At 47.3% G+C, this 19,019-nt stretch overlaps 1 protein-coding gene across 8 annotated transcripts in view; it reads left to right on the forward strand.

Moving 5' to 3' along the window:
* The first annotated feature begins 2,681 nt into the window (after positions 1–2,681).
* Positions 2,682–19,019, forward strand: part of DBF4 (DBF4-CDC7 kinase regulatory subunit) — a 35,874-nt gene continuing 19,536 nt past the window's right edge. Inside the window, exons 1-4 of one of the 8 annotated variants that reach the window (XM_075587453.1) lie at positions 2,682–2,748; positions 11,385–11,477; positions 12,996–13,174; positions 18,497–18,679. In XM_075587453.1, coding sequence (XP_075443568.1) covers positions 11,438–11,477; positions 12,996–13,174; positions 18,497–18,679 — 402 coding nt within the window. In that variant the 5' untranslated portion in view covers positions 2,682–2,748; positions 11,385–11,437. The other 7 variants (XM_075587458.1, XM_075587452.1, XM_075587457.1 and 4 more) reach the window with 7 other exon arrangements.

The raw sequence follows: 19,019 nt of genomic DNA on the forward strand, positions 1-19,019 counted from the left end.
TTTCACATAGCTTCTCCATTTTGGCTTTATTTTTGTTAAATAAATCATGACACGGTGTAATACAAAATACATCAAACCCAGCTAACTTCTGGAAGGTTATCAACAATATATTCCAGGCTCCTAACCATCAACAACCAAGTAATATCACTAAGGGGGATTTACTCTGACAAACCCCACTGACATTGCAAATGCATTCAATGATTACTTTGTGGGGTGTGCCACTAACTTATTAGCGAAACGCAGCACAAACCCCAAACCTGAATCTCATCCTGGGAGTACCCCTATAGTCCCACCCCCTCCCAACACTGCCCACAATTTTCAATTTAGCCCAGTATCTGAAAAGGAGATTACACAAGCGCTCCTCAAACTAAAACTAAGCAGCCAATGTGGACCCGACTTACTACAATCTAGGTTCCTACGACTTGGTGCCCCAGCAATTGCGTCCATAGTCAACTCTATCCTGTCTGCAGGCCATATCCCTAAGACCTGGAAAACTGCCAGAGTTGTCCCAATCTTCAAAAGTGGGGACAAAAACACTGTCTCAAACTACAGGCCAATCTCACTTCTCCCAATTCTATCCAAAGTTATGGAAAAATGTGTCCACTCCCAATTAAGCGATTTCTACACCAAGACAAATTTCCCTAGCCAATTCCAGTCTGGGTTTCGTCCCAAACACTCCACCGTAACTACCCTGCTAAAAGTTTGCAATGAAATCCAGTGTGGAATGGAACGGGGACAGCTCACTGGTGCAGTATTCCTAGATTTTGCAAAGGCTTTTGACACAGTTGATCATGTTAGCCTGCTTAACAAACTCCAGAGCTCTGGAATAGGGAAACATGCTTTAAACTGGTTTCAGTCCTACCTATCAGGAAGATCCCAACATGTGTCCATCTCAGGCTCTAACTCCAACCCCCTGGATATCACCTGTGGTGTCCCGCAAGGCTCTGTTCTGGGGCCCCTACTCTTCTCAGTGTTCATTAATGATCTTCCCACAGCTTGTAAGGAAGCCTCAATACACATGTATGCAGATGACACAATCCTGTATACACACAGCCATAGCCTCTCTGACCTTCAACACATACTTCAGTCTGACTTTTTGAGACTCGAAAACTGGATTTCCCAAAACAAACTGTTTTTAAACAATGACAAGACTGTAACAATGGTATTTGGGACCAAGACTAAATTTGTAAAGCTTCCAGTGACTGAGCTCCTGATTAGAACCAACGCTAAAACCACCCTAACACCTGTCACTAGTTTTAAATACCTGGGCTTATGGTTTGACTCCCACTTAACATTCGGGATGCACATTGATACCCTGACAACCAAGACCTATGCCAAACTAGGGGTACTTTACAGGAACAAATCCTCCCTAAGTCTCCTGGTCAGAAAGCGTATTGCACAGCAGATGCTAATGCCAATTATTGACTATGGAGACATAGTATATGGCTCGGCTCCTCAAACCCACCTTAGCAAACTTGACACCCTCTACAATTCAATTTGTCGTTTTGTTCTCCAATGCAACTACAACACACATCACTGCGAAATGCTCAAAGAACTAGATTGGTCATCACTAGAGTCTAGGCGCAAAGTTCACCTTTCCTGTCTCACCCTCAAATACTTTCTGGGCAAGCTACCCAGGTACCTGAACAAGCTCCTCACCCCTACCACCTGCAGTACCTATCACCTGAGATCAGACTCCAAAAGACTATTCATGGTCCCAAGACTCAACAAAGTATCCGGACGTTCCTCCTTCTCCTTCCGTGCACCCCAAAACTGGAACAACCTACCAGAGACTCTCACATCCACCACCAGCTTAAGTTATTTCAAATCTAAGGCTGTCTCACACTTTAATCTGGTCTGTAACTGTTTCATACGCTCATAATATATATTTTCTTTAACTGTGCATGCAATGTCTTGTATATAATGTATACCTTGTTCATTTATGTAACTGTATTTGTAACCATGTATTATTTTGTTTTACTCTGTGCCCAGGACATACTTGAAAACGAGAGGTAACTCTCAATGTATTACTTCCTGGTAAAATATTTTATAAATAAATAAATAAATATGTCATGTGTTGTTCATCTGAGGTTGTATTTACCTAATTTTAAGACCTGCTAAGGAACAGATGATTGTTATTATGTCCTGATATGTAAAACGATAGAATTCAAAGAGGGTGTACTTTCTTTTTCACGCAACTGTAAATGGAGACCCAAATAAATGAACAGATTAGATTTTAAGAGCAGCCCTATTTCCAGAATATTGTGCTGATATATATATTACAGTTGAGCCTTCTAGAGAATTCTTATCTATAGCGAACAGCCAACATCTACAAGTTTAGCACATAAACACAATATAGATAGAATTGTATGGTTGACTTACTGTATGTAGAAAGAATATCAAACCTCACAGAAAGAACACTGAATCAATAAATAACTTACAATATTTTTTGTTTCCTTTTTTATTTGTAGAATGTATTACTAGGGAATGGCAGTATTATCCCACTAATTCAGCAGTTGTGGGAAAGGATGGTCAGAGCTTACAGAAGAAACAGTGTTTTTCATAGAATACCAGGGTGCAAATAATAATAATAATGAGTTCTGTTTCTTGTTACATGCTTTGCATGACAAACAGCTGAGTCTGCAGCCCTGTCCTGTGCAGTGAGTGGAATCTGCTGTTTCCTGGACAGCTTTCTGCTGCGTTTACCTCGGTGGAGGAGGCTGCAGCGGAGTGGCGGGAAACAAGCGGGTGATTAAAATACAAGAGCGGTGGAATCATACAAACTATTGAATATTAGAGAGAAGAGGGACGGGGGGGCAACGCGCAGGACACGGGCTCAGCAGGAGCACCGGACGCAGCCCTTTTTAGGGGAGCTCGGGAGCTGTGCGGGGGGCGGTGAGTGCGGAATGCGGGCGGGGGGTCTGCACCCTCTGTGTGCGTCTGCACCCTGTGTATGGGGTGGGTGGGGGGGTCTGCACCCTGTGTATGGGGTGGGTGGGGGGGTCTGCACCCTGTGTATGGGGTGGGTGGGTGGGTCTGCACCCTGTGTATGGGGTGGGTGGGTCTGCACCCTGTGTATCTGCACCCTGTGTATCTGCACCCTGTGTATGGGGTGGGTGGGGGGGGTCTCCACCCTGTGGGTGGGGGGGGGGGGGGTCTGCACCCTCTGTGTGGGGTGGGTGGGGGGTCTGCACCCTCTGTGTGGGGTGGGTGGGGGGGGTCTGCACCCTCTGTATGGGGTGGGGGGTCTGCACCCTCTGTATGGGGTGGGTGGGTGGGGGGTCTGCACCCTCTGTATGGGGTGGGGGGTCTGCACCCTCTGTATGGGGTGGGGGGTCTGCACCCTCTGTATGGGGTGGGTGGGGGGTCTGCACCCTCTGTATGGGGTGGGTGGTCTGCACCCTCTGTATGGGGTGGGCCAGGCCGGGTTGTTATGATGTGAGGCCGCCTGCGCTATTTAAATAATGCAGGAGTCACGTGGTTCAATTCAAACTGGAGCCTGGTAACCGCCGGAGGAGCGCGAGACGTACAGTGATGTGACGTAAGATATTGTAGTGTGTGCGATACAGACAGATACCGCGCAGAATCAGTGTGATAACACCCCATAGTTATATAGTGGGGCGTCATGTCAGGCGCGGTCTGTTTTTAAAGCGCTAGCACTGTGGATGGGCACATATATGATAGTGGGATGTGGCTGGGCACATATGACATGGGGATGGTGGGATGTGGCTGGGCACATGGCATGGGGATAGTGGTGTGTGCTTGGGCACATATGACATGGGGATAGTGGTGTGTGCTTGGGCACATATGACATGGGGATAGTGGTGTGTGCTTGGGCACATATGACATGGGGATAGTGGTGTGTGCTTGGGCACATATGACATGTGGATAGTGGTGTGTGCTTGGGCACATATGACATGGGGATAGTGGTGTGTGCTTGGGCACATATGACATGGGGATAGTGGTGTGTGCTTGGGCACATATGACATGGGGATAGTGGTGTGTGCTTGGGCACATATGACATGGGGATAGTGGTGTGTGCTTGGGCACATATGGCATGGGGATAGTGGTGTGTGCTTTGGCACATATGACATGGGGATAGTGGTGTGTGCTTTGGCACATATGGCATGGGGATAGTGGTGTGTGCTTGGGCACATATGGCATGGGGATAGTGGTGTGTGCTTGGGCACATATGACATGGGGATAGTGGTGTGTGCTTGGGCACATATGACATGGGTGATAGTGGGATGTGGCTGGGCAGATATGACATGGGGATGGTGGGATGTGCCTGACACGTATGTGACATGGGGATGGTGGGATGTGGCTGGGCACATATGACATGGGCGAAAGTGGGATGTGGCTGGGCGCACGTATGTGACATGGGGATGGTGGGATGTGGCTGGGCGCACGTATGTGACATGGGGATGGTGGGATGTGGCTGGGCGCACGTATGTGACATGGGGATGGTGGGATGTGGCTGGGCGCACGTATGTGACATGGGGATGGTGGGATGTGGCTGGGCGCACGTATGTGACATGGGGATGGTGGGATGTGGCTGGGCGCACGTATGTGACATGGGGATGGTGGGATGTGGCTGGGCGCACGTATGTGACATGGGGATGGTGGGATGTGGCTGGGCGCACGTATGTGACATGGGGATGGTGGGATGTGGCTGGGCGCACGTATGTGACATGGGGATGGCGGGATGTGGCTTGGCACATATGACATGGGGATAGTGGTGTGTGCTTGGGCACATATGACATGGGGATAGTGGTGTGTGCTTGGGCACATATGACATGGGGATAGTGGTGTGTGCTTGGGCACATATGACATGGGGATAGTGGTGTGTGCTTGGGCACATATGACATGGGGATAGTGGTGTGTGCTTGGGCACATATGACATGGGGATAGTGGTGTGTGCTTGGGCACATATGACATGGGGATAGTGGTGTGTGCTTGGGCACATATGGCATGGGGATAGTGGTGTGTGCTTGGGCACATATGGCATGGGGATAGTGGTGTGTGCTTGGGCACATATGACATGGGGATAGTGGTGTGTGCTTGGGCACATATGACATGGGGATAGTGGTGTGTGCTTGGGCACATATGACATGGGGATAGTGGTGTGTGCTTGGGCACATATGGCATGGGGATAGTGGTGTGTGCTTGGGCACATATGGCATGGGGATAGTGGTGTGTGCTTGGGCACATATGACATGGGGATAGTGGTGTGTGCTTGGGCACATATGACATGGGGATAGTGGTGTGTGCTTGGGCACATATGACATGGGGATAGTGGTGTGTGCTTGGGCACATATGACATGGGGATAGTGGTGTGTGCTTGGGCACATATGACATGGGGATAGTGGTGTGTGCTTGGGCACATATGACATGGGGATAGTGGTGTGTGCTTTGGCACATATGACATGGGGATAGTGGTGTGTGCTTTGGCACATATGGCATGGGGATAGTGGTGTGTGCTTGGGCACATATGACATGGGGATAGTGGTGTGTGCTTGGGCACATATGACATGGGGATAGTGGTGTGTGCTTTGGCACATATGACATGGGGATAGTGGTGTGTGCTTTGGCACATATGGCATGGGGATAGTGGTGTGTGCTTGGGCACATATGGCATGGGGATAGTGGTGTGTGCTTGGGCACATATGACATGGGGATAGTGGTGTGTGCTTGGGCACATATGACATGGGTGATAGTGGGATGTGGCTGGGCAGATATGACATGGGGATGGTGGGATGTGCCTGACACGTATGTGACATGGGGATGGTGGGATGTGGCTGGGCACATATGACATGGGCGAAAGTGGGATGTGGCTGGGCGCACGTATGTGACATGGGGATGGTGGGATGTGGCTGGGCGCACGTATGTGACATGGGGATGGTGGGATGTGGCTGGGCGCACGTATGTGACATGGGGATGGTGGGATGTGGCTGGGCGCACGTATGTGACATGGGGATGGTGGGATGTGGCTGGGCGCACGTATGTGACATGGGGATGGTGGGATGTGGCTGGGCGCACGTATGTGACATGGGGATGGTGGGATGTGGCTGGGCGCACGTATGTGACATGGGGATGGTGGGATGTGGCTGGGCGCACGTATGTGACATGGGGATGGCGGGATGTGGCTGGGCACATATGACATGGGGATAGTGGTGTGTGCTTGGGCACATATGACATGGGGATAGTGGTGTGTGCTTGGGCACATATGACATGGGGATAGTGGTGTGTGCTTGGGCACATATGACATGGGGATAGTGGTGTGTGCTTGGGCACATATGACATGGGGATAGTGGTGTGTGCTTGGGCACATATGACATGGGGATAGTGGTGTGTGCTTGGGCACATATGACATGGGGATAGTGGTGTGTGCTTGGGCACATATGGCATGGGGATAGTGGTGTGTGCTTGGGCACATATGGCATGGGGATAGTGGTGTGTGCTTGGGCACATATGACATGGGGATAGTGGTGTGTGCTTGGGCACATATGACATGGGGATAGTGGTGTGTGCTTGGGCACATATGACATGGGGATAGTGGTGTGTGCTTGGGCACATATGGCATGGGGATAGTGGTGTGTGCTTGGGCACATATGGCATGGGGATAGTGGTGTGTGCTTGGGCACATATGACATGGGGATAGTGGTGTGTGCTTGGGCACATATGACATGGGGATAGTGGTGTGTGCTTGGGCACATATGACATGGGGATAGTGGTGTGTGCTTGGGCACATATGACATGGGGATAGTGGTGTGTGCTTGGGCACATATGACATGGGGATAGTGGTGTGTGCTTGGGCACATATGACATGGGGATAGTGGTGTGTGCTTTGGCACATATGACATGGGGATAGTGGTGTGTGCTTTGGCACATATGGCATGGGGATAGTGGTGTGTGCTTGGGCACATATGACATGGGGATAGTGGTGTGTGCTTGGGCACATATGGCATGGGGATAGTGGTGTGTGCTTGGGCACATATGGCATGGGGATAGTGGTGTGTGCTTGGGCACATATGGCATGGGGATAGTGGTGTGTGCTTGGGCACATATGACATGGGGATAGTGGTGTGTGCTTTGGCACATATGACATGGGGATAGTGGTGTGTGCTTTGGCACATATGGCATGGGGATAGTGGTGTGTGCTTGGGCACATATGACATGGGGATAGTGGTGTGTGCTTTGGCACATATGGCATGGGGATAGTGGTGTGTGCTTGGGCACATATGGCATGGGGATAGTGGTGTGTGCTTGGGCACATATGGCATGGGGATAGTGGTGTGTGCTTGGGCACATATGACATGGGGATAGTGGTGTGTGCTTTGGCACATATGGCATGGGGATAGTGGTGTGTGCTTGGGCACATATGGCATGGGGATAGTGGTGTGTGCTTGGGCACATATGGCATGGGGATAGTGGTGTGTGCTTGGGCACATATGACATGGGGATAGTGGTGTGTGCTTTGGCACATATGACATGGGGATAGTGGTGTGTGCTTTGGCACATATGGCATGGGGATAGTGGTGTGTGCTTGGGCACATATGACATGGGGATAGTGGTGTGTGCTTTGGCACATATGGCATGGGGATAGTGGTGTGTGCTTGGGCACATATGGCATGGGGATAGTGGTGTGTGCTTGGGCACATATGGCATGGGGATAGTGGTGTGTGCTTTGGCACATATGGCATGGGGATAGTGGTGTGTGCTTGGGCACATATGGCATGGGGATAGTGGTGTGTGCTTGGGCACATATGGCATGGGGATAGTGGTGTGTGCTTGGGCACATATGACATGGGGATAGTGGTGTGTGCTTTGGCACATATGGCATGGGGATAGTGGTGTGTGCTTGGGCACATATGGCATGGGGATAGTGGTGTGTGCTTGGGCACATATGGCATGGGGATAGTGGTGTGTGCTTGGGCACATATGACATGGGGATAGTGGTGTGTGCTTGGGCACATATGACATGGGGATAGTGGTGTGTGCTTGGGCACATATGACATGGGTGATAGTGGGATGTGGCTGGGCAGATATGACATGGGGATGGTGGGATGTGCCTGACACGTATGTGACATGGGGATGGTGGGATGTGGCTGGGCACATATGACATGGGCGAAAGTGGGATGTGGCTGGGCGCACGTATGTGACATGGGGATGGTGGGATGTGGCTGGGCGCACGTATGTGACATGGGGATGGTGGGATGTGGCTGGGCGCACGTATGTGACATGGGGATGGTGGGATGTGGCTGGGCGCACGTATGTGACATGGGGATGGTGGGATGTGGCTGGGCGCACGTATGTGACATGGGGATGGTGGGATGTGGCTGGGCGCACGTATGTGACATGGGGATGGTGGGATGTGGCTGGGCGCACGTATGTGACATGGGGATGGTGGGATGTGGCTGGGCGCACGTATGTGACATGGGGATGGTGGGATGTGGCTGGGCGCACGTATGTGACATGGGGATGGTGGGATGTGGCTGGGCGCACGTATGTGACATGGGGATGGTGGGATGTGGCTGGGCGCACGTATGTGACATGGGGATGGTGGGATGTGGCTGGGCGCACGTATGTGACATGGGGATGGTGGGATGTGGCTGGGCGCACGTATGTGACATGGGGATGGTGGGATGTGGCTGGGCGCACGTATGTGACATGGGGATGGTGGGATGTGGCTGGGCGCACGTATGTGACATGGGGATGGTGGGATGTGGCTGGGCGCACGTATGTGACATGGGGATGGTGGGATGTGGCTGGGCGCACGTATGTGACATGGGGATGGTGGGATGTGGCTGGGCGCACGTATGTGACATGGGGATGGTGGGATGTGGCTGGGCGCACGTATGTGACATGGGGATGGTGGGATGTGGCTGGGCGCACGTATGTGACATGGGGATGGCGGGATGTGGCTGGGCGCACGTATGTGACATGGGGATAGCAGGATGTCGTGTGTGATATTTCAGCAAAATGTACCCCTTTGTACAACCGTCTTACATTGCAAGGCACATATTATACACTCCGCTTGCTAACGAGAGTGCGTGCTCCTACCGTGCCGCACGGCTGCAGCGCAAGCGATCCTTGCTCATAGTGCTGGGGGCGTCACGAAGATGGTTCGCCCTCATTGGCTTAACCAGCTCACGTGACGCTGATGTCACGCAGCAGCCGCCTGTGAAGACAAAAAAATGGTCTCAAACGCTGCCGCGTCAGAGCGCCTCTTCGCCCGCAGGCACTTCGCTAACTGCTATTGCCAATGACGGAAGTGTGCTTATGGCTGCGCTTATAGTGCTTGCAACAGCGACGTGACGTCGCTCCAAAACAATTGACTCCGTCGTAAGCGCTTATAGTAGGCGATGCCACAACCAAAAATTTGGAAGCCGGGTAAATTTTATTTTTCACTTTCGCGGGTGACGACATTGGTCGCGTCAAAACAAATGTATGGACGCCGTCACGTGCGCTTATAGTAGGCGCGACGGCTTGGTCGCGATTGCTGCAAGTCACTTCAATTTGATTTTTCCAGCGATCGCAGCATGACGTCGCCGTCACTATAAGCGCAGCCTACCACGCACGCAGCAACTCCACCACTATAAGCTTGGCCTAAGATTTGCAGGATAAGGCTTAGTCCATAGAGACTTGAGCCCGTGCGGAGGCGCGCTGAGGCTCAGGGAAAGCGGTGGGGGGGGGGGGAGTGATGTGAGGTGCAAGGGGGGGGGGGAGAGTGATGTGAGGTGCAAGGGGGGGGGAGAGTGATGTGAGGTGCAAGGGGGGGGGGAGAGTGATGTGAGGTGCAAGGGGGGGGAGAGAGTGATGTGAGGTGCAAGGGGTGGGAGAGTGATGTGAGGTACAAGGGGGGGAGAGAGTGATGTGAGGTGCAAGGGGGGGGAGAGTGATGTGAGGTGCAAGGGGGGGGAGAGTGATGTGAGGTGCAAGGGGGGAGAGTGATGTGGGGTGCAAGGGGGGGGAGTGATGTGGGGTGCAAGGGGGGGGGGAGTGATGTGGGGTGCAAGGGGGGGGGGAGTGATGTGGGGTGCAAGGGGGGGGGGGAGTGATGTGGGGTGCAAGGGGGGAGAGTGATGTGGGGTGCAAGGGGGGGAGAGTGTGGGGTGCAAGGGGGGGGAGAGTGATGTGGGGTGCAAGGGGGGGGAGAGTGATGTGGGGTGCAAGGGGGGGGGAAGTGATGTGGGGTGCAAGGGGTGGGGAGAGTGATGTGGGGTGCAAGGGGGGGGGGAGAGTGATATGAGGTGCAGGGGGGGGGTGATGTGGGGGCCAGGGGGGGAACGGAGCTGTGAAGGGGAACGGAGTTGTGAATGTGGGGGCCAGCCAGCTGTGAAGGGGGGTAAATCACGGGCAACGCCGGGTATATCAGTGTATATATATAAAAATATCCTGGGCACCTAAAATGTCACTTGTTTTTTTTTTTTTTTTTTTTTTTTTTTGTCCCCATAAAAAAAAATGTGCATATGCAGCCACAGTTATCTTTCAAGTCACCAGTGCGACCATCATACTTTGCGAACGCAAATACTGGATCTTGGCGGTTTCCCCCTGTTCCCGTATGTCATAATAACTGTTTAGAATAGGTGCACTCACATGGTCAGTGTTGGGAACACCTCGGGTGCACTACAATCCACTATCGATGGGGAGGCAATATCAAGTATTGACACTCCAGAGGTCTTTTGCAAAAAATCAATATACTTTTATTGTTAGTTCTACATTTCAGTCTATACCTCAGACCTTTGTCAAGCCATTTTGTAGGCAGCATTTGTCTGAGCTTGTCATTTACACATGTATGCAACACGAATGGCTGCTTATGTCATATACACATTGCTATGTAATGTTGGATTTAGAGTGCAAAGTCTTCCACCTCCACCAGATGATTCCTGAATGGATTTAATGGTAAACATGGAGAGGTGGGAGAACAATGACTTCAATATCAACCTTTTCTCACTTCCAAGGTCTACCTCTAATATTGTATATATGTGTTTTTATATCATGAATGTGTGTGCGTATGTCCAGCTGTGATCTGGCTAGCACTGAATGCTCTGTTCATATATAATGGCTCATATTTACTTAGTGGTGCTATTCTATAAGATGCGGTGTAGTGCCGAAAAATAGATTATTGCCCATTCAGTTGCATTAGCCATAAGGTGCATTGTGGAATAGCACCGCTTAATAAAAAATCGGTCAATATGACCTGTGTTCGACATTTTGATCCACATGGGAGGGGGGTGTTGTTTGATTATTTGATACATACTGTGTGTCCTTTGAAAATTCAAGATTTTTTTTTTAATCAATTGCATGAAAACGGGTGCTCATCAAATTCTTTAGACGTAAAACTGCCACAAGTGTGTGACTGTTCTTTACCTTTTATACAGGTAGTGCCACCTGCTGCAGACAAAGTCAATGAAGTATGTGATGTCTTCTAACAATGAAAGTTAATGACTTGAACCTGGACACCAAAGCACGTAGTAAGTCTGTTAGCTCAGGGTGATTTTTACACACTCGTGAACATTTTCTGTGTATGTCTTTTGTAAGATATTTTAAGGTAGCATTTACTATTTTGTTTTACAAGAAGGTGAGTAGAAGGTTTTATATTCATGTACACTTAAAAGTGTGGTTCATTTTTATTTCACAGTTCTGAAGTCTCCACAATGCTATACATATACATGTGAGTCATCCACAGTTTAAAATCTAATTTTCAGGGCCTCAAGCTTAAGAACTGTCTTGGCCAAAGTCACAAGCAATTTACATTAACCGGATTAGCCCTTCTCTCAATAGGGTTTTTACTTCATATATGGCAGGAGCATTTGAAACATGAGGAAATACTAAATTGATCAGTTCACTATATATAATAACAGCTCACTGTACCTAAGGCCTCGGCCATGGTCAAAAAGACCGTGCTGGGGCGCGCTGAGGGGAAACATTATCCCTATCAGCGCGGCTTTAGACGGCGCTTCCGCAGGCGTGCGGAAATGCAGGAGACAGGCAAGTTTAAATTTTGCCGCTGAAGGAAGCGCAGGGCCGGTCACGTGACTGCTAGGAGCCAATGGCAGTCCGTGACGTCGGCGCCGTGGCGCCCTAGCCCCGGCTCCCATCCGGCACACGAGCGCTCGCTGACGCTCATGCAGGGACACGAAAAATCTCCTGCTTAAGCAGGAGAGCATGAGCGTCAGCGCTGCCCAGCACCGCTCCCTGAACCATGTCCCAGGCCTTAGGCTACGCTTATAGTACTGGCACCGGTGACCCGTAATGTCGCTGTCGCGGAAGTTGCATTCTGGTTTGCGATGTAGCTGGAGGCAAGTGGCGGTGACGTCAGCTAGGGGGAAGGCAGATATGCTATGTGATTGGTTTGCTGCCAGTCACATGGTGCGGCAGTCTGTAAATCCCAAAATCTTTTGACTACAGCGATTTTGGTAGCTGTGACGTCACACGTCGCCGTTGGGCCGACTATGGGCGGTCGCTACGGACTACATTGAGTTGCTTTGTGGCTGCACGCCGTTGCTGTAGCCAGTACTATAAGCGTAGCCTAAAACATTCAATGGATCTCTCGATTTTTCTTCCTCACCTCTAGACTGCTCCAGTACCAGCTTTTGCCTCTTTTTGTGCAAAACTGTAGTGTACAAAACAAGGTGCCTTGCAAGGGTACATTCTGATTTACAATACTGACAATTTTTTAGATTGAAAGACCCTCTCTAGTTTTAGCAATTCCTGCCTAAAGAAACATTTCTAACTAGGGCCAAGGTGAACGAATAGCAGTAGTTCATCAAATGGGTTAAATGTAGGGGTATTTCACTTATTAAAAACAGAAGAAAGAAAATCAGACCAAGGGCAATATTTCCAAATTATTTTTAAACCGTTAATGTTTCTAAATATCTTTTTTCACAAACTTTACCTAATGCGTTTGTGATAACTTGGCCATACATATAAGGTTTCTCAAACCGTTATCTATACGTAATTTCTTTTTTTATATTTCCTTGATCAAACAGAAGGAGGGACACTGGGGAGAGGTGTGAAAACAAAATGTGTATTACCAACAGGCAGGAACCCATCAGAGAAAGTCCCAACAGCTACAAGCAAGCCATTGACCGGAAAAGTGTTTTACTTAGACCTACCATCAAACGTGATCTCTGAAAAGTTGGAAAAGGACATAAAGGAGCTAGGAGGGGTACGTTTCCAATTTACATCTTTTAAACTTTGAATATCCATTCCATTTTTTTTTTTTTTAAATATATATGGGAGAAGTCAATGCAAAGAACATCACAGAAACCATTTTTATATGAAATCATAGTAATACATTATCTTGTGTTTTCCATGTGATAGTTGGATTGTTCACCTCATACATTTAGGCTGTGGATATACACAGGGCCGCCAACAGACATAATGGGGCCCAGGACAAATGAAAGGAGCTAAGTCGTGTCCTCCTCCCCACCCCGCCCCCAACCCCATAGCGCATTTACGACGAAAAAAATATTTTTTAGCACGCAACTTTTACTTAACTGTTTTCTTCTTATTGTAATACGGGAAAAACATTACAATTACAATTCAATCTGTTTATTTTTATATTTTCAACAAAAGACAGGTGACTGCCTTGCCTGACTGGGTGGGTGGGTGACTGCCTGGAGGGTGGGTGACTGCCCTTGACTGACTGACTGACTGACTGCCTGAGGGGGTGGGTGAGTGACAGCTTGGGTGGGTGACTGACCTTGACCGGGTGACTGCTGCTTCCTTGCCCGCCAGACGCTTCCCCCCCGGGAGGTAGGTGGCTGGGAGGGGGGGGGGCAAGACTGGCAGGCTAATTCCGCGGCTGGATGCGAGGGAAGCTGTGTTGGCGGGCGCGCGCGCGGGGGAAGCTGGGTTGGCGGGTGCGGGGGGAGCTGGGTTGGCGGACATGGGCTCGCCACGGCGCTTCCCCTCTGTCCCACGTTGGGAGCTGGGGGGTAGCGGGCCCACATGCTGCAGGCCACACATCCTGCTTTCCCTGCGCATGCGCGCCGGGACCACGGCTCTCCGTCTGTGCACGGGAATCGCCGCCATTTTTTTAAAAAACTTTTTTTTTAAATAAAACGGACACGCAGGGGGGCTGGGCGGCCAGGCCCCCTGACTCACGGGGCCCGGGACGCCAACCCTTGCAGTCCCCCCCCTGTTGGCGGGCCTGGATATACATAGTACTATAATTTAAAGTGAACCTTTTAACAATTGGTCTACTGACAGCGTTTGACTTTCTTTACTTTTACAAAATACTTTCCCCCCCTTCCTCCCTCCCCCCCCCCCAAAAAAACATTTCCTCCAGGCTCAATGTCTTTCCTTATCTTTGATCCATGATTCCTTTCTGTGACTTTAAAAGGAGCAGTCCTAAATAGCGGGCAAAAAGTTGTTTTTTAAACAAATGCTCAGTGTAATTGGCGTCCTTTCAAACATTAAATTCCCCCAAAAGTCAAATGTGCTCCTCATGTAAAAATGAGTCGGCTTCCACTTTCTACTAAATTCAAATGTTATCTGGTTAAGATTAAAAAAAAAAAGAGAGACGATTGATTTGTATAAAAATTGTGACAATCGGTTGCATTTAGCCTGTAGACACAATTTCCATTAGTTCACTTTGGTCCCTTGTGCCCCTTAGATTTATTGAATGTGCTGTGCTTGTCCAAGAGGTTTTGGTGACTGTTTCTCTCCAAGAACCTGCACCTAAACATCCCCCCTTTTCATCGCTTCTCCCATTCCTGATTCTTGCCTTTGTTTAGTGCATAAGCTTGCACTTGCCCTCCTGTTTAGGATCAGTGTTCAGCCCCCTGCTGCTTAGTTCTAATTAGTGCTAGAGATATACGTATATCTTTATATTAGATAGCGCCCACAATGTACTCTGTGCTTTACAAAAGAGACAATGCAGTAGAGGGAATTATAATACAATAAGTGCAACAAAGGCGGCACCGGAGAGCTTACAGTCTAAGTGGTATGTTGGAAGACTAGCAGAGACATCAGACGAAGGAATAAGTTCAGTAGATGGCAATGCTTGGCCACAATGGTTGGTAGCATCGGCTATGGGTGTGGGAAAGTAGCCATGCTTCATTTAAGAGGTGGGGTTTAAGGTTTGACTTAATGGTGGGAAGAGACGGTGCTTGGCATATACTGAGTGTGAGGGAGATTCACGGAAAAAGGTTTAAGGCGAGCGAGAGCAAGAGAGGTGCAGAGGAGACCGTTGTGGTTAGAGCACAGGGGCATAACGAGAGATCCAAGCCGATATGTAAGGACTAGCAGATAAGCGGATAACCTTGAGGGGAAGATGCACAAGTACTACAACCTGAGTCTTTGTAAACAACAATGGGGGATTTTAATTATCCAGACATAGACTGGGGCAATGAGATTAGCGTTACAACAAAAGGAAACAGGTTTTTGGGGGTGCTTAAAGATAATTATATGACCCAAATTATTGAGGAACCAACCAGGAGAGGGGCAGTTCTGGATTTGGTCATATCAAACAATGTAGAAGTAATAACAAATATTCAAGTCCTGGAACATTTGGGTAACAGTGATCATAACATGGTTTCATTTGAAATAAATTATCAAAAAACAGATTACTTGGGTTCAACAAAGACTTTAAACTTTAGAAAGGCAGATTTTAATAAACTGAGGTCTAATCTAGTAGTAATACAATGGGATGATGTTTTTGCAGGGAAACATGTAGACGATAAATGGGCAGTCTTTAAAACATTGTTAGAAAAGCACACTTATCAGTGTATACCCTTGGGTAATAAGTATAAAAGAAATAAGTCAAAACCAATGTGGCTAAATAAACAGGTAGGGGAGGAAATGGACAAGAAGAGGAAGGCGTTTAGATTCTTTAAGTCAGAAGGGACAGAGACATCATATCAGAATTATAAGGAATGTAACAAAAATTGCAAAAGGGCAATTAAATTAGCAAAAATGGATAATGAAAAAAGGATTGCAATAGAAAGTAAGGTCAGCTCTAAAAAGTTCTTTAAGTACCTTAATAACAAAAAAATGAGAAAAGAAAATATAGGACCCTTTCAGTGTGAGATGGGTAGGCAGATTATTGGAGATAAGGAAAAAGCTGAGGTATTAAACAAATTCTTTGCCTCTGTGTTTACCAGGGAAGAATCAAGTTCAATAGTAGCGCCACAGGAGGAAGCCACAACCTCCATATTAATGACCAATTGGTTAACTGAGGAAGAAGTTCATAAGCGACTTGAAAAAATTAAAGTAAATAAGGCACCTGGCCCCGATGGCATACATCCAGGAGTTCTCAAGGAGTTAAGCTCAGTAATAGCAAAACCATTATATTTAATATTCAAGGACTCCATTTCCACAGGCTCAGTACCACAAGATTGGCGTAAAGCAGATGTGGTGCCTATATTTAAAAAGGGAGCTAGATCACACCCGGGGAATTACAGACTTGTAAGCCTAACTTCAATAGTAGGGAAACTACTTGAAGGTTTAATACGGGATAATATTCAGGAATACCTAATGGAAAACAAAATGATTAGTAATAGTCAGCATGGATTTATGAAGGATAGATCTTGCCAAACTAACCTTATTTGTTTCTTTGAGGAGGTAAGTAGGAATTTAGACCAGGGTAATGCAGTTGATGTGGTCTACTTAGATTTTGCAAAGGCTTTTGATACGGTTTCACACAAGAGGTTGGTGTACAAAATAAAGAAAATTGGACTCAGTAATAATATATGCACCTGGATTGAAAACTGGTTAAAGGACAGACAACAGAGGGTTGTCATAAATGGAACTTTTTCAGGTTGGGCTAAAGTAGTGAGTGGAGTACCTCAAGGATCGGTACTGGGACCCCTGCTTTTTAACTTGTTTATTAATGACCTTGAGGTTGGGATCGAGAGCAAAGTCTCCATCTTTGCTGATGATACTAAATTGTGTCAGGTAATAGAATCAGAGCAGGATGTAATTTCTCTTCAGAAGGACTTGGAGAGACTGGAAACGTGGGCAGGTAAATGGCAAATGAGGTTTAATACAGATAAATGTAAGGTTATGCATTTGGGATGCAAGAATAAAAAGGCGACTTACAAATTAAATGGAGATATATTGGGGGAATCCTTGATGGAGAAGGATTTAGGAGTGCTTGTAGACAGCAGGCTTAGCAATAGTGCCCAGTGTCATGCAGTAGCTGCAAAGGCAAACAAGATCTTATCTTGCATCAAACGGGCAATGGATGGAAGGGAAGTAAACATAATTATGCCCCTTTACAAAGCACTGGTAAGACCACACCTTGAATATGGAGTACAATTTTGGGCACCAATCCTAAGAAAAGACATTATGGAACTAGAGAGAGTGCAGAGAAGAGCCACCAAATTAATAAAGGGGATGGACAATCTAACTTATGAGGAGAGGCTAGCTAAATTAGATTTATTTACATTAGAAAAGAGGCGTCTAAGAGGGGATATGATAACTATATACAAATATATTTGGGGACAATACAAGGAGCTTTCAAAAGAACTATTCATCCCACGGGCAGTACAAAGGACTCGGGCCATCCCTTAAGGTTGGAGGAAAGGAGATTTCACCAGCATCAAAGGAAATGGTTCTTTACAGTAAGGGCAGTTAAAATGTGGAATTCATTACCCATGGAGACTGTGATGGCAGATACAATAGATTTGTTCAAAAAAAGGTTGGACATCTTTTTAGATGGGAAAGGTATACAGGGATATACCAAATAAGTATACATGGGAAGGATGTTGATCCAGGGATTAATCCGATTGCCAATTCTTGGAGTCAGGAAGGAATTAATTTTTCCCCTTAATGGGGTTTTTTGTTTGCCTTCCTCTGGATCAATAAGTAAGTATAGATATAGAATAAAGTATCTGTTGTCTAAATTTAGCATAGGTTGAACTTGATGGACGTACGTCTTTTTTCAACCTCATCTACTATGTAACTATATGTAACTATGTAACAAGAACAGCTGCTGCTTCTTAGTATTTCAAACACGGATTTTCTCTGTTATATAATGTTTCTACATTTGCTTTTCTTTCTGCATGTTACATGAGTAACATGTACATCAAACTGACTTGCTCTTTGTCGGTGAACTCCAGTTGTTCACGGCACACACTTTCCTGAGTACTTGGGCTATATTGTCTTTTTTCGCTGATTCCCAACCAGGGTGTGTCACAGCCACAATTCAGGTCACGAAAGTGTATAATGCAAGACAAATTTAAAAGCATACACAAAATACAGCTTTAAACAAACAAAAACAACAAATATAGGAAATTTTAAACACTAATTGAATTAACAATAACAAAAAAGGAACATCAAAATCTGTGAAATGATTACTTAGCATTCATTGCTCTTTCATTGAAAATCCTGACGTAAAACAAATAAGGGTGTCACTTGTATCTTGAAAAAGGGTGTCACCATGTGAAAAGGTTGTGAACTACTAGTCTATTTGCATGATGAGATTTATTACCGTTGTATAATTGTATTTGTTTGTTTTGTTTTCTCAAATATTTTCTCTTAGACTGTAGAAGGATTCCTCAGCAAAGACATCAGCTATCTAATAACAAATAAAAAGGAGGCAAAATTTGCTCAGGCTTTAAAGCAAATATCTCCTATACCAAGTCCAGATTCTGGGAATAGTTCACCGCGCCCAAGCAGCAGAAGGGGGAGCAATGAAGCAAGCTCACTTAAGGCAGCTGAGACGGTAAGAAAAGAGGATTTGGTTTGGGGTGGGGGCTTTATGCTGCTTTTCTTATATATTACACTACTGACGAGTGCAAAAAAACACTACAAACATGGCTGCAGGGTCATGAGTAGAAAGGCGCAATGTCATGTCCTGATGAGCAAGCCCTGGAAACGCTGCAGTTGTTTAACATTTTTCACCCACTCTTGAACCAGGGGTCTGCTTTAAACACTAGTACAATACAGCAAACTCCTTGATAAAGAACATAGTGCCTGCAATGATGCCAATTTCTCTGCAAACGTCTCAGAATCTGACATCTACAGTCATGTGTATTTTAATTTGTATCTAATTTGCAAAGTTA

This window comes from Ascaphus truei, chromosome 2, assembly GCF_040206685.1.
Source record: "Ascaphus truei isolate aAscTru1 chromosome 2, aAscTru1.hap1, whole genome shotgun sequence".
NCBI classification, from domain to species: Eukaryota; Metazoa; Chordata; class Amphibia; order Anura; family Ascaphidae; genus Ascaphus; species Ascaphus truei.